The sequence below is a fragment of the Thalassophryne amazonica genome, chromosome 3 (genome assembly GCF_902500255.1).
Source record: "Thalassophryne amazonica chromosome 3, fThaAma1.1, whole genome shotgun sequence".
In the NCBI taxonomy this organism is placed as follows: domain Eukaryota; kingdom Metazoa; phylum Chordata; class Actinopteri; order Batrachoidiformes; family Batrachoididae; genus Thalassophryne; species Thalassophryne amazonica.
The window spans coordinates 86,831,613-86,853,521 of record NC_047105.1 but is presented as its reverse complement, the minus strand read 5'-3'; the positions used below and the strand labels follow the sequence as shown (position 1 = coordinate 86,853,521).

General features: G+C 42.5%; 1 protein-coding gene across 4 annotated transcripts in view; it reads right to left on the bottom strand.

Moving 5' to 3' along the window:
* dlgap4b (discs, large (Drosophila) homolog-associated protein 4b) overlaps positions 1 to 21,909 on the bottom strand; it is a 529,323-nt gene that overhangs the window by 56,451 nt on the left and 450,963 nt on the right. For all 4 annotated transcript variants that reach the window (XM_034167027.1, XM_034167029.1, XM_034167030.1 and 1 more), the window contains 2 exons: positions 21,131 to 21,275; positions 18,664 to 18,916 (listed from right to left, as the gene is read on the bottom strand). In XM_034167027.1, coding sequence (XP_034022918.1) covers positions 18,664 to 18,916; positions 21,131 to 21,275 — 398 coding nt within the window. The remainder of the gene's footprint in view (positions 1 to 18,663; positions 18,917 to 21,130; positions 21,276 to 21,909) is intronic.

Sequence of the window (21,909 nt, the reverse complement as noted above, 5' to 3'; positions counted from 1 at the left end):
GATGATCCATGGGATCAACGCAGCATTAAGATCTAACAGCATCAGAACCGTAGTGGTGTTCGAATCCATTGCCACCAGGAGATCATTTTCCACTTTAGTGAGAGCCGTCTCTGTGGGAATGATGTTTTCTATAGCAAACTGCAGTGGCTCAAAGTTTATTCTCAGTAAGGTGGTCTACGAGCTGCCATGAAACCACTTTTTTCCAGAATTTTAGAGCTAAATGATAAATATGATAGATATCAGCCTATAATTTTTCAATACACTAGGGTTAATATTAGATTTCTTAAGCAATGGTTTAATCATTGCAGATTTGAAACATTTAGGAACAGAACCAGAAGTTAATGAGAGATTAATAATTTCCAGCACAGTCGGCCCAAGAATTTACTCATATTTGAAGTCAGTCTGTAAACTGTTGTTCCCTGGCTGATTTTGTGTTTTCTGCTTTGGTTAACAAATCCTTGCGTTATTTATGTGACGCTTTCTCAAATGTTTGATTCAGGTCGCAATGGAGCCTCCGCCGGGAACGTTCACTGAAATAAATAACAACATTGCAAACATCGCTGTGTTGTTTTTGCAGTGTTCATCAACAAAACTGCCTAGTTCAGAAGACACTCAGGTGTCTCACTCCTTGTCTCAGTGAGAGACACGCCTCAGCTCAGAACACCCCCCTCCACTCCCCCCTCTTCAGCAGGGTTCACACACAGAAGCTTCACAGAGGAGTTTTTCAGGATCAAAAACTCTGCTGGTGTTGTCGTGATTAGTTGGTGGAGTCCAAATCTCTACCGTCGGCCAAATTTAGGCTATATTGTGAACTGGTTAAACTGGATATCTCGTGCACCCCTATTCCACCACAGGCGTGGCTAACAGAGGCGGGGCAGCAGCTCGCTGACCAGATCACAGATGTGGAGAGGAAGCATTTACATTCCCTGCTCATCATACTGGGGGATTTTAACAAAGCAAATGTCAGGGATGAACTCTGTAAAGAGAGACAGCACATCACGTGTCCCACCAGGATGCAAACATTCTTGACCAATTCTACACCACAATAAAGGACACCCATTGCTCTGTTCCCTCTGCAGCTTTGGGAGTTCTGATCATTGTCTGATCCACCTCATTCCTACCTACCAGCAGAAATTAAAATCCACAAAGCTTGTAGTGAAAAACAGTAAGGAAATGGACAGATGAGTTTGCGGCAGGAGCTACAGGCCTGATTTAACTGCACAGACCCATAACATTTATTCATAGATAGTCCAAACTACACCTTTTTGGAATCTTTATGTTCAGACAAATTATGTGGCATAGTTTTCAATATATTTGGAGCATTTTTTAATTTCGACATTCTGGCACTGAACCAGAATGGGCAATGTACAAAGCTTCCATTGCTGAAGCTGCAGCGGGGAGCTGTGACCTAAAGATCTTAGGTGCCTCAAGGGGCGGCAACCCTCGAACACCGTGGTGGACACCGGTGGTCAGGGAAGCCGTGCGACTGAAGAAGGAGTCTTTCCTGGATATGTTATCTCGGAGGACTCCAGAGGCAGGTGCAAGGTACCGACAGACCTGAAGGACAGCAGCCTCTGCTGCGGGGGAGGCAAAGCAGCGGGTGTGGGAGGAGTTCGGAGCAACCACGGAGAAGGACGTTCGGTCAGCACCAAGGTGCTTCTGGCGGATCGTGAGGCACCTCAGGAGGGGAAAACGGGGAACCAGCCAAGCTGTCTACAGTAAGGATGGGAGTCTGTTGACCTCAACTGAGGATGTAATCCGGCACTGGAAGGAACACTCTGAGGAACTCCTGCATCAGACCAGAGTGCCCTCTATAGTAGGGGCAGAGCTGGAAGCTGATGGAGGATTTTCATCAATTCCCTGGTGGAAGTCACTGAGGTAGTCAAACAAGTCCGCAGTGGCAAGGCCCCAGGGGTTGATGAGATCCATCCAGAAATGATGAAGGCTCTGGGTGTGAAGGAATTGTCTTGGATAAGACGTCTCTTCAACACTAGCATTGAAGTCTGGGAGAGTAACTAAGGAGTGGCAAACTGGGGTGGTGGTCCCCATATTTAAAAAGGGGGACAAGAGAGTGTGTGCCAACTACAGGGGCTTCACACTACTCAGCCTCCCTGTAAAGTCTACTCCAGGGTGCTGGAAAGGAGGGTTCAGCCGATAGTCATACCTCTGATTGAAGAGGAACAATGCGGGGTTCCGTCCTGGTCGTGGAACAAACCGACCAGCTCTTTACTCTCACAAGGATCCTGGATGGTGCTTGGGAGTATGCCCACCCAGTCTACATGTGTTCTGTGGACTTGAAGAAGGCGTATGATCGGGTACCCCGGGAGATACTGTCGGAGGTGCTGCGCGAGTATGGAGTGAGGGGATCCCTTCTCAGGGCCATCCAATCTCTGTACTCGCAAAGCGAAAGCTGTGTTCGGGTGCCCAGTAAGTCTGACTCGTTTCTGGTGGAGGTTGGCCTCCGCCAGGGCTGCGCCCTGTCACCAATCTTGTTTGTGATATTCATGGACAGAATCTCGAGGTGTAGTCGGGGGAGGAGGGTTTCCGGTTTGGTGGGCTCAGGGTCTCATCACTGCTTTTGCAGATGATGTGGTCCTGTTGGCTTCAACAACCGGTAACCCCGGTAAGACTCACTGGATTGGTTCGCAGCCGAGTGTGAAGTGGATGGGATGAGGATTAGCACCTCTAAATCTGAGGCCATGGTTCTCAGTAAGAAACTGATGGATTGCCTACTCTGGTAGGGAATACGGCCTTGCCCCAAGTGAAAGCATTCAAGTATCTCGGGTCTTGTTCATGAGTGATGTGGACGATGGAGCGGGAGATTGGCCGGAGAATCGGTGCAGCAAGGGCGGTATTGCATTCGCTCTGGCTGCACTGTTGTGACGAAAAGCGAGCTGACACAAGAGGTGAAGCTCTCGATCTACTGGTCAATCTTCGGTCCTAATCTTACCTATGGTCATGAGTGTTGGGTGATGACTGAAAGAACGAGATCGCGGGTACAAGCGGCCAAAATGGGCTTCCTCAGAAGGGTAGCTGCTGTCTCCCTTAGAGACAGGGTGAGAAGTTCGGTCATCCGTGGGAGGGTCGGAGTAGAGTTGCTGCTCCATGTTGACAGGAGCCAGCTGAGGTGGTTCGGACAGCTGGTAAGGATGCCTCCTGGGCCTCCCAAGGGAGGTGTTCCAGGCACGTCCATCTGGGAGGAGACCCCGGGAAGACCCAGGACTAGGTGGAGAGATTATGTCTCCACACTGGCCTGGGAATGCCTCTGGATCCCTAGTCAGAGGTGGTCAAAGTGGCACCGGAAAGGGATGTCTGGGTCCCCTGCTCGAACTGTTGCCCCCCGCGACCCGAACCCAGAAAAGCGGTTGAAGATGATGATGGCGATGATAATTCTCAGTTGACCCCTACATCAAGTGGCCAGTCGGTTTTTTCACAAGAGTAATATCAATTTCAACTTGTTTATTTCAATTTATTTCATTTATATAGTGCCAAATCACAACAATTCTTCCTCAAGGTGCTTCACAGTGGGTAGCCAACGAAAGCACGAAGCTTGTTTCCAGAAGGGCTCACAGCATGTGTCTCCTCCCCAGCACTGTTGTTGAGAGTGCCAGTTGGGAGCGTGGCTGCAATTGGTAAGCCAACCCGGGTCGCTGGTAGGGATGGGTATTGATAAGATTTTATCAATATCAATACCATTATCGTTTCACTTTCGATCCGATTCATTATTGATTCCCTTATCGATATCTCCTGTCAATGTTCCTGTGTACTACAAGTAGGTTTTACAGGTTTCCATGTCAACAACATTTTATTGAGTCTTAAAGTAAATAAATACGAAACTGGTCACTGGATCCTTAAACTCTGGGACATAATAAACTCGACATGGTGGATCCTTGTCCTCTGGACATAAATAGAAATAAACAAAATCTGTATTTTTTCTTCAAAAGCATTTCCTTTCAGACATTAATGGCATGAATGTCACTCCATACGTCTGAGCCAAACTCTGCAGCCATACAGTCTTGGGCTGCGGCACGTCAGCGCAGGACGTCTCATTTTGGGAGGAAAAAGACATTTTGATCGATTGCAGTTTATTGTATTACAACGTATGAAAAGAGGTGTCATTTGATTTAAACGGCAATTTGCTTTGAAGTTATTAATTCAGAGCGGAATATCTTTCTAACTTGACTCAGCAAAGAGTGGTGTAGCGTTTGGAGCAACGGAACGGAGAACCAATCTCATTTCTTTTCGCAACAAGACAGGAGTCCCGTTTAGTCACTTAATCTGCACAAAAGTGACTCACGCTTGACATATTTTAATGGCTTTGAGAGGGGTTTAGAAGCGGAGTTGCCGCTTCTGAAGAGGAGCAAAGTAAAGACCAACGACTTTCCCACTCCATTAGAGTGGGATGCCAGACCTTGGTTAGACCTTGGGTAGAGTGACGGTGCCTTGGGGCAGCACTGTTGTGATTTGGTGCTACACAAATAAAATAAATTGAATTGGCGGCATTGTCTTCTAAACGCGCATGCAGTGCGGTCTTATCTCATTTGGGGACAGTGATTCAACACCAAATGTGGATCGTACGCCTTAGCTTTTATGTTTCTAGTTTGGAGAAGAAAAAAAAAAATCAAGTTAACGAATTTCATTTATTCTTCCAAACTTACTGGATGGAGTGATACAGTTAGGTTTGCTGTTGTATGCTGTCCACTCTGAGCAGCCATCACACAGTCTGTGCTCACACAAACAGCAGACCAACTCTGGACCAAGAAAGAGGGACAGCAGCGACCTGCTGCAATGTTGGTGAGTTTACAGGAGTGAAGAGGCACAAACAAAACACAGACAAAATTATTTTAAAAACTGATTTTTGAATGAGCGGGACATGAGTTGGATGTCCAAGCGCATTCTTGTTATATGACCAAATAGCATAGGATAAGCGATATAGCATACAGAGATGGGACTAGCTAGTCAATAATATTCCAGACCATGGCAGTCACTACTAAAAAGAAGAAAAAGAAAAGAAAATAACCAGGCTTCTGTGTGTTTGTCTTTCTTCTCAGCTTTGTGAAAAAATGGACTCAGCTGTACATTAACGTTCTATCATGTAGCTTCAAGTTATCTGTTGGGTAAATTTTTTTTATTGGATTTCATTTTGTATTTGCATGTTGAGCTGTGGTCTTCACAGTGCATGCTGTGCATGTGACAAAGCAGGTGATCCAAAGACACACAGTGTTTTTTCCAAATTAGTCTTTACATGCCTCCATAGCTGAGATAAATGGCACAAAACTCCTTTTCCACAGTCACTTGTGTACACACAGGGTAATAGCAATAACAATATTACTGCTAGTATAGTACAGAAGCATGTTGGGCCAGACAGATGGCAGTGTGCCGTCCCCAGCCACAGCACACTAGAGGATGACATTTTTCGGGAATTCCCGTGGGTCACGTGATTCCCGCGGGATTCCCACGGGATGGGAGTCAAAATTTTATCAATCACGTGATTGGGATGGGAATAAAAATGAACGGGAGCGGGCGGGAGCGGGAATGCCAAAATAGATGATGATTTTCATCTATTTAAAACAACCAAAACACGTTCACACCGTGATCAGACGCTACAAATTCGCAGGGGTCGCGTGGCGACGGACGCGCCTCCTTCACCCGGTGTGTCGCTCTGCTTTTGCTGAGAAAATTCGCCCCGATGCATCATCAAATAGAAGGAGCTTCCATTCCGCTCGCCGGCTCCGGTTGTCAGTTAACATGACGGATGTTGATCACAGAGCGAGTTGTTGTGGAAAGCTCATTATCAGTATCATTATTTGCTTCAGGAGCTGTGTCTGGATGACGACTGTCCTTCCACCTCTGCAGGCGCAGTTTGAGGACCAACTGTCCCGTTCACGCGCGCGCATGTAAACAATAATAATAATAATAAAAAAAGAAACTCTGCTGTCTGCTGTGGTATTGTTGCTTTTGCTATCCCCCCAAACTCTGTCATAATTGTGTTTTTAAACCAGTCACGATTTGTTTTATTATACATCTGTGTAGTTAATTAATAAAAATTCTCACAGACGAACTCCGCTCGCGCGCGGCAGGTAGAGAGAAAAACTCAGCTGCTTGCTGCTCCTCGCTCTTTCCCAAAAAACTCTGTCATAATTGTGTTTAGAAACCAGTCACCATTTGTTTTATTATACATCTGTGTAGTTAATTAATAAAAATATTGTCCATAGACGAGTCGCTAGTGCGAGCACATAAACACAAACTCCGCTCCCTTCTGCTGCAGGGGCGTCGGACTGGGGGGGTAAAGGGTACTATATACCAGGGCCCAGAGCATGGGGGGGCCCACAAAAACTGCCATTAAATACATTTTTGTGTTGCATTATTAATGTCATACAATTCATGTGTAAATGAATATAATTAGAATGAATGTATAAATGTTGCAAAACATAATTCTGCTCTAACAATAATATTGAAAGATCTCTGAGGGCCCTTCGACCCCTGCACAGTTGTACAACAGTTTAGTCCAGGCTCACAGGCGGCACTCCCCCCCCCACACACACACATATCCCAAACAGGATCTCACAAAAAGGGGAGGTGTTTAGCAGTGCTGAAACAACTAATCGATTTAATCGATTATTAAAATAGTTGTCAACTAATTAGTCATCAATAGTGTTAAATAACTTTGTTTTGCCGCAGACGTTCGTCCATATAAATCAACCGGTTTCTGCAGTGCAGCTTTGCTTTGAACTTTGAACAAATCGAAACATGTGATTCGGAGAGCGAAGCAGTGATTCGCAGATGAAGTACTGCTTCGATCTGGTACTTTGTTTTATTAAATGGACTGCATTTATATAGCGCTTTTCCAATCTGCATCAGACGCTCAAAGCGCTTTACAATTCACCCCCGATGTCAGGGTGCTGCCATACAAGGCGCTCACTACACATCCGGGAGCAATAGGGGATTAAAGGCCTTGCCCAAGGGGCCTTAGTGATTTTCCAGTCAGGCGGGGATTTGAACCCATGATCTTCTGGACTCAAGCCCAACACTTTAACCACTAGACCATCACCTTTATTTCGCTTAATCTTAATTTTTCCCCACTAAAACCCTAAAGAGCATATGCCTGTGAGTAACATTTCCTTTTTATGTAATCTGACCTGTTTATGGTCTTCTGAAACAGTTGATAGATGTATTTTACAACTTAAAAACGGGACCGATGCTAACGTGTTAGCATGTCTATGGCGTTTTCAAGGTTAAAGTTAGCATAAGCTGTTTCAGCAGTCAGCACATTGGTTTTCTTCTAATAATTTCATGTACTCAGCGTTTATTGTCGTAAAACAGTCAAATGTATTACAAATTGTAATATTTTATTCATATATCAATAATAATAATAGAAACAACAACAACAATAGTAATAATAACTAATAATGCCACAAAGTTTTAGAGAAATGGACAAAAAGAATGTGATAAAACAAAACAGAAAAGATAAACCAACTAACCAAGAACATGAAGAAATATAGAATAACTTTCTGTGAGCACCTAGTGACTCTTAAACCCTCCACTTCATCCTGTTTTATTTAAGTTTAATGACAATTTGTTTCGGTCAAACCACATCTAAGCTGTGTTTTTACACAAGAAAAAAATAAAAATGCAGTAAACTGCACATTTGTGTCTTTTTTCATGAAAATATCTTATTAAATATAACATTACACTTTAGGCTTTTAAAATCTTTAGTGGACTCTTGCTGTAATATGTTGTCAGTGGTTGAGATAGTTGCTGTAGGCATCTACACCTGAGGAAATCCTTTGTGATGTGTCAGTGATGTATGTATGTGCAAAATAAAACAAAAACTACTACAGGTATGTTTATGATGACAATATAACATAACTTTATTACAAGGTCAAACGTTGATGCCTGTGTGACAAAGGCCTTTTAATAATAACTCACTTAAGAAATAATGGCAAAACTCACATGTAAGTAAAAAAAAACAAACAAACAAAATGATTAATCGAAAAAATAATTGATCGATGAACTGATTAGTAAATAATCGTTAGTTGCAGCCCTGGTGTTTAGGCTGAAATAAAATATGTCTTTCCTAAAAAAATCAAAGTCCTGGATTTCAAAAAAGAAGAGAAAAAAGGACAGGGAAAGAAAACTAAATGAGGGAAAGCAGCTGCTAACCAAATATTTGAAAAGAGAGGTGAGCTTGAAAGCTAGCGATATAGAGCTATATATAAATCGCACCATTTTCTAGAAAAATGGTGCGAGTTGGTCCCCCAGACCCCCCCAACTCAATATTTTACTCCCCCAACTTTAAAAGGGTTCTGATTCCCAGGTGTGATCTAAGTATACATGATTTAGACCTGGTTTGGACTACGCATTAGAAATTTGGTGTTTGCGTTAATAAAAAAGAACATAACAGTGGGGGGGGGGGTGGGGGGGGGTCTTCAATATGGCTAGTACCTAGGGCCCACAATTTGGTGCTACGCCCCGCCCTGCTGTGGTGCTTCTGCTCGCTCCAAAAACTCTCTCATATTGTGAAATAAAGGACAAAAGAGACATAAGCCCTGCTCACAGGCTGCTACCAGATACAGGACATGTTCACATCTTCAGTCAAACTCCAGACATCTCCACATCACAAGTCCCTGATTGATCATCACGGCGCGAGACATACGGGAGTGGGATGGGAGTGGGACTGATTTTGAGTGGGAGCGGGAGGGATTGGGAGTCATCTTTACAGGAGTGGGACGGGATGGGATTTATTTTTTTACTCCAGTCCGGGATTGGGCAGGATGGGATTTTTTTTTCTGGGAGCGGGATGGGACGGGAGTGAAAATCCACTCCCGTGTCATGCTCTACAGCACACACTAACCAAACAAACTGAACCTTGATGGCAGAATGAATGAGAATGAGTTGGGGTGTTGTCCACAATGTGTGAGTTCACCCTTAATGTTTTTAGCAAACCCAGTCAGCACACACTCCACTTCTCAAGTAAAGCAACCCAGGAATCATTAATTGAAACAAACTCAAAGTGAGTAACTGTATCTCAGCTACAAAACTGTTTTGTCGATCAACTCCACAATTCTAACCAAAACCCAGTCCATCCAAACACTGGATAGAGTAGAAGCCAGAACATCCCCAACCAACACCAGAAGTCACTGGGAAAAGATCAGTCTCTGCCCCTGCACGAGAATGTTTTTAACAAAATAATGCTTCTAGATGGTGTGGTTTTTAAAAAGCTCCAAACACTCTCAAAGAAATATCTCTTAACAGCTGGATTTATCTGTAATGTTCCATGCACCAGCTTCTGCATATAATCAGAAAGTCATAAATCAAAGAACCAACTGTTATGTAGTACTCAACATGATGTGGTTTAATTTGAACCAATCAATACTGAAAACAAGAAAATGAAAATATATAGTCACACAAAGCAAACAAAATGTTTTGTCATTGTGTGTAGCCCTATGACACAGCAAACAGCCAATTTTTAAAAGATCATATACAACCCCAATTCCAATGAAGTTGGGCATTGTGTAAAATGTAAATAAAAAACAAATACAATGATTTGCAAATCCTCTTCAAACTATATTCAATTGAATACACCATAAAGACAAGATATTTAATGTTCAAACTGATAAACATTATTGTTTTTGTGCAAATATTTGCTCATTTTGAAATGGATGCCTGCAACATATTTCAAAAAAGTTGAGACGGGGCAAGAAAATACTGGGAAAGTTGATGAATGCTCAAAGAACACCTGTTTGGAAACAGGTGAGTGTCATGACTGAGTATAAAAGGAGCATCCGCAAAAGGCTCAGCCGTTCACAAGCAAAGATGGAGCAAGGATCACCACTTTGTGAACAACTATGTGAAAAAATAGTCCAACAGTTCAAGAACAATGTTTCTCAATGTTCAATTGCAACGAATTTAGGGATTCCATCATCTACAGTCCATAATATAATCAGAAGATTCAGATAATCTGGAGAACTTTCTACACGTAAGCGTGCAAGGCCGAAAACCAACATTGAATGCCCGTGACCTTCGATCCCTCAGGCGGCACTGCATTAAAAACCCGACATCATTGTGTAAAGGATCTTACCGCGTGGGCTCAGGAACACTTCAAAAAAACATTGTCAGTTAATACAGTTCATCACTGCATCTACAAGTGCAAGTTAAAACTCTACCATGCAAAGCGAAAGTCATACATCACAACATCCAGAAACGCTGCCGCCTTCTATGGGCCCGAGCTCATTTGAGATGGACAGACGCAAAGTGGAAAAGTGTGCTGTGGTCTAATGAGTCCACATTTCAAATTGTTTTTGGAAATCATGGACATCGTGTCCTCCAGACAAAAGAGGAAAAAGACCATCCAGATTGTTACCAGCGCAAAGTTCAAAAGTCAGCATCTGTGATGGTATGGGGGTGTGTTCGTGCCCATGGCATGAGCAACTTACACATCTGTGATGGCATCAATGCTGAAAGGTACATCCAGGTTTTGGAGCAAGACATGCTGCCATCCAAGCAACGACTTTTTCAGGGATGTCCCTGCTTATTTCAGCAAGACAATGCCAAGCCACATTCTGCACATGTTACAACAGCGTGGCTTCGTAATAAAAGAGTGTGGGTACTAGACTGGCCTGCCTGCAGTCCAGACTTGTTGCCCATTGAAAATGTGCGGCACATTGTGAAGCGCAAAATACGTCAACGGAGACCCTGGACTGTTGAACAACTGAAGTCGTACATCAAGCAACAATGGGAAAAATTCCACCTACAAAGCTTCAACAATTAGTGCCCTCAGTTCCCAAATGCTTATTGAGTGTTGTTAGAAGAAAAGGTGATGTAACACAGTGGTAAACATACCACTGTCCCAGCTTTTTTGAAACGTGCTGCAGGCATCCATTTAAAAATGAGCAAATATTGCACAAAAACAATAAAGTTTATCAGTTTGAACATTAATATCTTGTCTTTCAATTGAATATAGGTTGAAGAGGATTTGCAAATCATTGTATTCTGTTTTTTATTTACATTTTACACAACATCCCAACTTCATTGGAATTGGGGTTGTAAGTTGCAATGTGTGACTTATCTGCTGCAATGTTACTGACAAAAGGTATGACTTCGCTGGCACACACATCTTTAGTGCACATAAATACTTAAATATCCCTCATCTTTCTTATTTTATATTCCCCTGTTCACTAAAGATGTGTGTACCAGCGAAGTCATAACTTGTGTTAATAACTTTGCAACTGATAATAACTAACTCGTGGTTCTGGTCATGTTTTTTTCTGGACAAGGGGTTAAATACTATGGAAGAGTAACACATCTGAAACTAATTGGACAAACTGATGTTTGTTCTGTGTGCATCTGATGCAAGGCAACAAGTTGGAACAATGAAAGACAGAAGGTGGATTGTGATGCTCTTTAGGTCCGCTTCATGTGACTTGCCAAGCTGCCTGCTGCTTGCCAGTTGACCCATCTGTTTTGTTTATTCCAGTAACAGCCAGAAGATGTGAACACCAGCAATAAATACAAACCCTTTCATCTCCCAACACATTTATCTCAATGGATCATCACAAATAACTATTTGCAACTGGATATTTGAACACCTGCAAAGGCTTAGACAGTATGCAGGGTTTTTATATAAATTACATAATACATTGTGTGACATGAATAGGTGGCAACAAATTTTTTTTTAAAGGATGCTATCTGCTGGCTTGTGATGCATGTTGTGATGTCATTTTTGTTGTTTTTATGAGCACATAGTTTTAGTAGCACTTGAACTATAACCAATAATCATAAGTATGTAACAGTGTTTTGGTCAAACACTCCCTCATCCTTCTTTCTCTCTCTGTCTCTCCCCCCTCACTCACACTGTGAACATCATCTGTCGGATGAGGCCCATAATCAATATATTTCATGATCACGGGTGTATAACCGCTGTAAGCTGTTCAGGCTGTCTTTCAATGCGTTATTATTATTGCGTTAGACTACGACCAAGTTATCCAATCGCATCACACAAAGTTCTGTTTGTACATCCCACTGAACGTGGAATTGAACATGGAACCAAACTCCTCCCTGGCGTCACCGTGGCTAAACGAGCTGAGAGCTGATGCATTCACTGTGCATTGGTCATTTCAAAGCATCATGGAATTTTGCAGAGTTTCTGCTTAAAACTGACTTTAGAATGATTTAAGGGGTTTTACCTTTATCATCTGATGGTTAATAATCCCATTAATCCATTCGATTGCTTTGGGTGAAGAGACTGCGTCTCAGATGTGCTGCTGTGGTCCCAAATGACGCATGTGCAGTGAAGCAAGGTGGACTGATTTTTAGGAGGGAACAGTTTGGTCTGCGACACCGGTAACACACTTGTTAGACCAGCTACTGTGCAACAAAGAAGTCTGTGGTTCAAATCTATGATTGGTTAATGTCAATAAAAATAGATTGTGAGTGAGCTAAATAAAGGAGTCAAGCCAAAATGAGCGACAAGCATGGAATAACATTTTTTTTTTCTGGGCTGGGGTACGCTTTATTTACATGGCTGTTTGAGGTTGCTGTTTACTTATTATGAATAGCAGGTACAGGCCACAAAATGGTTGCATAAGTAATTTATTGATTAGGTTTTTGTTTTGGGCGGGTGGCGGTGAAGACAGTCTGCTCAGATGAGTTGACAAGAAACAAAAACACTTCCCTTTGTTACTTATGGGTTGCTCAAGATGTTTTCAGACTTGGTGGAACTATTGGCTACTTTAGGATGATCAGGATGTAAATGTATGCCACCAAATTTACCATGCCTTATAACACACAGACAAACCTGACATCAGAATTGTCTTCCTGCTCAAGACATCCCAATGTGTACAAAGTCATGGAATACACCCTAACCTTGAACCTAATCCTTAACCCTTATTGTTCTTTGTAAAGTTGCAGTGCAGTTGAGACGTAGCGTTTAGAGCCTCGTTCAAAAACCAGAAGTACACAGTGAGTGCCCTTCCAACAATTACAGACAATTTTGGGAGTGCAGAAATAGCTGGCAGTGGCTATCTGTACGTAGCTGTATTCATATTATAGATATGTTGCTATTGTGTTTGTTTTATGTAAACATGAGAGAAACTCAGGTTATTCCTCTGTTATTTTCAATGGGAATCGCTGTGAGCCGCGATCGCTTCCTGTTCATGTCATTCTGGGGGAAAGTGAAGTTTGCTCTTTAACTCCCTGCTTATTGTCCTTTACAACACTGTTCGTCCTCCTTGCTTCAGTGTACCATAAGATGTCTGAAATTTGGTGAAGTTCCATGCAGGTTAAACACAGCACACACTGATTATTTGTTTTAGCAAGTTTTCAGAGTCTCATGCATGCAGTCTCTTATTAACGTGATGAAAAGCATAAAAAAAAATTGCATTTTGCTAGTACAATGTTCATTTGCAATTGTCATCATGTAAATTCTCTATGTTGTTTAGACTGCAGCGACTCTCTGGCGCATGTATTTCAATTCATTTCATTTACGAGGTCTATTACAAAAGTATTGGACCTTTTTTTTTTTTTCTTCAAAAACCTGATGGTTTTGAATCAAGCCTGCTTGCGTGAGCCAACCTTGAACCTTCGTGCGCATGCATGAATTTTTTCACGCCTGTCGATTGCGTCATTTGCTGGCAAGCAGCATTTGTGTGAGGTCGTGTGTAGTACGCTCGTCGGCTTTTCATTACAAGGAAAATGACGGAACGACTGGAGCAGCGCCGCATCAAATTTTGCCAGAAACTGAGCGACAGCCAGGTGGAAACCATTCTGAAGATTCAGACGGCTTTCGGTGGTTTTTCAGTCGTGTGACTATCTGAGAAATTGCAGAAGAGGTGGGCATCATTTTTCGGAGTCCAGCATGTCCTGTGAGGCTTCAACACAAAGGTACTTTTGCTCCGTCAGTAGCGGCACAAATTTCGCTGTAACTCTTTTCATGACCAAATCTTCACAGTGGAATGTGCTGAAAAAGTGCTGATGTCCACCTCTTCTGCAATTTTTTGGATAGTTACACGACGGTCCCGCATCACCACAGCGTTCACTTTGAAAATGATCCGGTCATTTCAGCATGTTGATGGCCGACCGGAGCGTGGCTCACTCTCTACTGTTGTGCGGCCGTCTTTAAACCGGTTGCTCCTTAATCTGTGTGCCGCCCAGAGCATTGTCACCAAAAGCCGTCTGAATATTCCGAATGGTTTCCACCTGGCTGTCGCCCAGTTTCTGGCAAAATTTAATGCGGCGCTGCTCCAGTCGTTCCGTCATTTTCCTTGCAATGAAAATCCGACGAGCGCACTACACACGACCTCACACAAACGCTGCTTGCCAGCAAATGACGCAATCAACAGGCGTGAAAAAATTCACGCATGCGCACGAAGGTTCAAGGTTGGCTCACGCAAGCACACGTGATTCAAATCCATCAGGTTTTTGAAAAAAAAAAAAAAAAGTCCGATACTTTTCTAACAGACCTCGTATATAGCGCCAAATCACAACAGAGCTGCCCCAAGGTGCTTCACACAAGTAAGGTCTAACCTTACCAACCCCTAGAGGAAGCACACAGGTGACACTGCGTGCTTGCGCTCACCCGTAACCATAACAACACTGTACAATGTAAAAAATAGAATTTGGGATTATTAAGAATAGCCACTTTACTGTGTGGAAAATATGCACTCCAATGAGTGCTGCTCTGGCATGTCCTGTTTGGTATTAAAAAAAAAATACTGTCATTTTCTACACTATATCTAAACATTTAAATAATAAAAAGCCAGCAATGAATGAATGGCGAAAAGTCATTTTCATACGTTCATTTTTCATTAATTCACAGACAGAACACATGAGCAACAGTAAAAACGAATAATTAACGAACGCTTAATAGTAATAATTAATGAAAACAACAGCAGTAGTTGTAGTAATTATTATTTTTGGGCACCTACTGAATTAATTAAGCGACGTAACGCGAGAAAATAATTTCAATATAAAACTCACACAAAAGCCTGACTTCAAAGTTTCACAGCACAAAATGAACACCACAGGCACAACAAAACCTCCTGAAGGAGGACAAAATACTTACTCCGCTCTGAGAGACGGACAGAACACAGGCTGCAGACACAGAAAGACCTCCGTGGGTCTGTGTCCGTGGGTATCTTTGGTCCTGAGTGTCCACAGTGACTGTGAGGACAAACAGCCGCGCCGTCTTGACTTTACTCTGAACGCAACGGGGGCGTGGCACAGTGATGCCTTCAATTACACCTGGGAAATACTACTTACCAGGATGGGTGACAATTTAAAGTGCCACTGATATTAGTTTTTAGTCACATTATCTTGGGATAGCATGTGCTTTGTTTTGTTAAAAAAAATTATTGAATGATTAAACTGCGAGCATAGCAGTCATTATCCCAGCAAAATATTGCACTCTTTGGTCTTGTGAGGAAAAAACAGCAGCTGAAACAGCAGTCTTAGCATGCCATCAGAGATGGACATCAGCAGGGTCACTGCAGTGAAAACACAGTCACTCACCACAAGCAGCTCTGAGGGCGCAAGCCGGGGTTCACCCTGGACAATACACCTGTCTATCACAGGGCCACATGTACACAGAGGCCGAGTTGTGCACACAGTCAATGTAAAGGCTGGAATTCAACTAAACCATGCAAACACGTAGAGAATATGCAAAATCCACTCAGAAAGGACCAGGTGGGAAGCGACCCCATGGCCTTCTTGTTGTGAGGTAATACTGCTCATCAGTAAGCCAACAGTGTCGCCTAATTATGTTGTCGATGTCTGTAAGCTTGTATGAGACATACACTTCAAACACTACCAGGAAGATCACGCGCCAGTTATATTAGTGATCATACAAGTTTAAGCAGATGATAAAGGGAGCAAATACAGCCGAGACACTGACTGATGCAGGCAACAGGAATGGAATTCCCCATCATAATAATATTAAATGGTCATTTTTATATATATATATATATATATATATATATATATATATATATATATATATATATATATATATATATATATATACATAATGTGGCGTGTGTGTGTGTGTGTAAAATACCATGATTTTTCCAACATAAATGTATCACCAGAAAGTACTTCCAAAATGGTCTGACCGTTTTAAATGGTCAATGAAGACGGGTAAAGAGCGCCTCATGGTGGACACCGAAAGCATTTATTCCACCCACGTGTCAAAGCAAGAAACAAACTATCAATATCTGCCATGACCACAGCTACAAACATTACTGTCGTAATACATACTGGATTTTTTTTTTCAAAGTATGGAAAGAAAGAGGGGGGGAGGGAGACAGAATCTGAATTTAAAAATAAACTTTTATTTACACCACACCCAAATTACAGTTGTTTTTTTCCTTTGTTTGTGTGTGTGTGTGTGTGTGTGTGTGTGTGTGTGTGTGTGTGTGTGTGTGTGTGTGTGTGTAAAATGAGTCCTTGTCATGGATGCCATCAGACACACCTCAGAAACGGAGCACCAAGCTACCATTTTGATGACAGAACATGTCCCACACACTATGTGTCCCTAAAAGTGTTCACATTGTCTGAGTTCATAAAACTTGAAGTTCACCATGATAAGGGCAGCCAAGAGTCCTTTCATCATAAATTCGGGCTCAACTGACCCCTAACCCATTACACAGCTCTTCCGTGTCTTTCAGATGGCCAGCTAGGAAAGAACACAAAACAGGTTGAGTAAAACATGTAGCGTAATGTCCTTTGCCTTGCACAATATTTGGAACCAAAAATAGTCCATGGTGAAAGTCAACCCAACCCTTGAAACCACATCCCCAACAACCCAAACAACCCTGACAACCTGTGACATTGTGCAAAAACATGGTGAACAGTTTTCCAAAGTGAAGCAAATGGACAGACCGCTGCCCCCAACACTTGGATCCAGGGGTGGCAGATACCCATTTGTAACTGTGTACAATCCTCCACTGGAGCGCCCTTGTTCATTTATCGGTGGGGGGTGTTGTACAAGCTTCATCAGCATCCTACAGGAGATAAGTCTGAACCAAAAACTCTGATCACTTCAACGTCTTTAAACCTGCCGAAGAGCATATGTGTGGCACCTTGACGCAGGTCTAATAGAGAGCCTTTTCCCCCAGACTCCCAAACTCTCCCAGGTGTCTTGAAGCCCAGGAAAGCCCCTTCTCCTCCTGCTACACCCCCACAGCAGACGAGGCAGTTAGAGAGGGGAACATATACTCACATGCGTCATCCTCCTGGTCTGACAGAGTACGGTTCACAGCAAACACTCTGTGGAGCCCTGACAGGAAAGCACAAACCTCCTTCACCAAGCTGAGTAGCATCTTGGAGGACTGGATTCTTGTTGTTTCCACCAACCTCACTTCAGATGCCCACAGTAGATGACCCAGTTTGAGGACAGTGTTCTATGGATTTTGACCCAAAATCCATAGAACACTGCCATCTACTGGATGGGAGTGTAAATAGCATCTAACTGTCACACAGCTGCTATTCGTTGCGCTGAATCACACGTAACAGAATTTTCAGTTTTGCAAATGCCTTTTTTTAATAAATGAAAAAAAAATACATATTTACAAATACACATTTATTTGTACAAAGCAACACAGACATTACAGTAACTTGTGTGTTGTTGTTTTTTTAAAAATAAATAAACCAACCAACCAGTGATGAGGAGGCTCATTTTGCCATAATGCCTTTTGGCATCTGTGAGTTTTAATGCTCAAACCTTCAGAATTAGCACATTACTTTAAAACTAAAAGATTTTTGTGATATTTTCACTTTGTAAAAATGACAGAGTTGACGTTAATATCAATAAACTGTCCGGAATGAGTTTGGTTTTAAAATCAAACCATAAGTCAAACCTGCTTTGCTTTTTATGCCTTCTGCCACACATTTAGGGCACTGTATGTTGAATGTACGTACATGACTCTTCCTTACAGCAGTGGGCAGGGTGCACAAAGACAGAAGTGCTGACTTCTTGTTTGTGTTGGGTTTGTGATCACCTTTGATTCTACTCAGAAGCGCCCGCGATGCTTAAACTCAAAACTGGCTTGTCCGTTGCTGACAGTGTACCGGAGTCAATACTAAAAGTTAGCGGTTAGCTGTAGCTTCCGCTAAATTTTTTTTATCGGTGTAGCATTATAAAAGTTAACTTTTCAGTTAGCGGATTAGCGGTTATCGAAGCTAACCTTTTGGTTAGCTGTGCCCACCACTGGATATAAGAGGTTTTACCTTGTCATCTGATGGTTAATAATCCCATTATTCCCTTTGCTTTTGGTGAAGAGAGTTCTTCTCAGACAAGCAGCTGTGGTCCCAAATGACGCATGCACAGTGGAGGCAGGGCGAACCAATTTTTAGGGGGGGACCTGTGACACTGGTGTTCAGTAGGGCTGTAATGGCGTGGACATCAAACAACTCTGCGCTACTTTTCCCGGGCACTCTGAGGTTCATATGGAAAAAGATTATAAAAAGCACACAGTGGCATGCTTTTTTTTCTTCCCATGCAAACACAGGGTGAACATGCAAACTTCACACAGAGAAGGTTGGAGGTGAACCTGGGACCTTCTTCCTGTGTCAGTGCATCAGTGGCATCAGTGCTAACCACTAATCCACCATGCTGCAGACATATAAAGTCACAAATATGAAATATAATGCAGTGTCACAGTGACTCACCCGTGCTGGTGCTGTAAGAGCGAACGGAAGTGTCAGTTGGAGGTGGCGAGGTTGAGTCAATGGATGCCATGTCTTCATCTTGGGAACAACCAGCCTGGATGGCTCTCAAGTAGCTATGACTGCGGGATCGGAAGCATGTTGGCATGGGCAGATCTGGAGGCTCTGTGTTGTTCTGAGAATGGGAGAGTGAATCTCTGAATGTGGACTCTGAGCTGCGGCCCTCATAATGATGGCTCAGTTCCAGGTCTTGTAGCTGTAGGAAGAAGAGGAGAAGGTCTGTTCCTGTGTCTCTTCATGGCTGACATTTTGTCAGTAAAATGCATTTACGAGGTCTGTGAGAAAAGTATCCAACCTTTTTATTTTATGCAAAAAATATATGGATTTGATTCATATGTTTTTACGTCAGCCAAGCTTGAACCTTCGTGCGCATGCGTGAGGTTTTCCACGCCTGTCGGTTGCGTCATTCGCGTGTGGGCAGGCTTTGAGTGAGCACTGGTCCAAAATTTTACGGGCTTCACAGAGAATAAGGAGTGTTACTACAGCTTTAAGGATGCCCCACAATGGCGCACGGTGCGCCGCACTCCGAGCCGCCATCGTGAGGCAGAAACCACCACATCATTTCTAAACGGATGGCTGTGTGGAGCCGGGACCGTCGTGTGCAATTTCTCTGGTTATCACAAGAGCTGGACATCAGCCATTTTCCAGCAGATTTCACTTTTAACAAGAGATTTTGTCATGGAAAGCCGCGCGGAGGCTTCACGCATCACGACCGATTCGCTGATGAAGCGAGACAAAGGAACACCTCCATTTCGGAGTATTAAAGGACAAGTTGGGACATGTCCAGCTCTCAACAATTTCTCTTATACTCACTCGACTGGTAAGCCACTGAAAGCCGAGATAGGCATGTCCTAACTTGTCCTCTAACACTCCAAAACGGAGGTGTTCCTTTGTCTCGCTTCATCAGCGAATCGGTCGTGACGCGCGAGGCCTCTGCGCGGCTTTCCATGACAAAATATCTTGTTAAAAGTGAAATCTGCCGGAAAATGGCTGATGTCCAGCTCTTGTGATAACCAGAGAAATTGCATTGCCATTGTGGGGCGTCCTTAAAGCTGTAGTAACACTCCTTATTCTCTGTGAAGCCCGTAAAATTTTCACCGAAAGCCAGATAAATTTTTCGAATGGTTTCCAGCTGCCTGTCTGTAACAGTTTCTGAAAAAATTCTGATGGAAAAAAGCCCAAATCATTCCGCCATTTCCTCGCAATGAAACAACGACGAGAGGGGTGGACCAGTGCTCACTCAAAGCCTGCCCACAGGCGAATGACGCAACCGACAGGCGTGGAAAAACTCACGCATGCGCACGAAGGTTCAAGCTTGGCTGACGTAAAAACACATGAATCAAATCCATATATTTTTTGCATAAAATAAAAAGGTCGGATACTTTTCTTACAGACCTCGTATAGCTTTTGACAAAAGAATGACAAAGTAGCTTTTACAAAGCTGTCAGCATGAAATTTCACACAGACTGGTAATTTGCTTGGAAAAAGAAGTAGTGAATGTTGATGTAAGATGCATGGCTTACTAGACACAGGATTTATCAAATCAGAAACATAACAATGAAATCCCAAATCAACTGCATGCATCTGAAGAACAAAATGGACCAAAGTGTACACTCATGAATACGGAAACTACACGCAATGACCACAGCAACAGCCATATTGCAACGTGTCTTTGGTGTGAATATAAACCCTCCATGCAAAGCAAAAGTGAGATATAACCGACTTGAAAAACTCCCTTTGTAAGTACACAAATTTATGCAAATATTATAGCAACATGCACACCACATGAGGTAGCTATGGATAAAATATGACAACTCTATTCCAAAGCATTGGTGAGATACAGTCAGAAACAATAATAATAGTTATGGCAAAACACGTGCAAACCAAGGAATATTTGTAGTTCGTCCTCTGTGCATTTGCAGTTAATAATGAGACAAATTTAACTCCATACATTTGCTAGTGTTGTCCAAATTTGGAAGTGCTATAGCTGCTCTCAGCCACAGCATATAAAGTGCACTTTATAAAGGATCTTTTTTTAATTGGCTGAATTTAACTTAAAACTACTCACTCACAGCACTCACTCAGCATTAACACTATAATATACTGTAGTTATGGGGGCTCTTATGAAGTTATTTTGCTAATGGAATTCAGGCAGTGTCAGTGAAAATGCAAATTTTCCTGTGGAAATGAACGCTCCAGACGGAAGCGCAGCTAAAGGCAGACAAAAGGGGTTTTTGAAAAGTGGCCTGTGATCTGGAAGTGGCAAAATGTGCTGAGAGCTAAATGATGAAAATTTTGAGCAAATACAAATGTTCTTTGAACTCAGAAAAACATTGGTCAAAGAAATTGGAGATGGGCAAAAGAGAAGTGACTCTCAGCAATGCAATATTCTGTCCAAACATGCACTAACCCGTCCCATGCGTCTCCCCAAGGTGCTGCAGGCCTGGCTGAAGTCGTCATCGTCCCACGGAGGCAGAGACGAGCCCACGTCTGTGATGCAGTCCAAGTTATCCAGGCTGTGGTTATTGGAAAGCTCTCTTAGAGACGGAAGACAACTGAAAAAGGCAAATAAAATTAAAGACAAGATAAATGTGTTGAGGATGTAAATGTGAGGAAGAAATTTAAATATACTGACAGGCATGCATGAGGGTGCATACATTGGACATATAGAGTTCAAATACTTGAGCTTTTAAATATTTAAATACTTCACAGATTCTCACCGAATTTGCACCACAAGTAGATATTAGGGCATGGAAGACTCCACTGAACTTTGGAGGTGATCCAGATCCGGATTCTGGATAAAGATTTCACTCTATATTGGCTTTGAAGGATTACATCAAAACTACTTCACGGATTCTTACCAAATTTGCACCACAGATAGATATTAGGGCATGGAAGACTCCACTGAACTTTGGAGGTTATCCGGATTGGTGGACATCAGAATTGCTTTTGTTGATCATGTTGAAGAGATCTCACCATGAGAAAAAGAGCATAATTTAATTTTGTTTACCATTTTAAAAGAATAAAAATATTTAAAAGCTTAGGCATCACAATATACTTACGATCTACAGTCAGGGGGGCAGAAAAAGACAAAGTTTCAGGCAAAAAACAATCAGTAAAATCATGAATTGGTTAGAAATGGGAATCAGGCTGTAAGTGCTTTAGTCTTATTTTAAATGAAATCTAGGC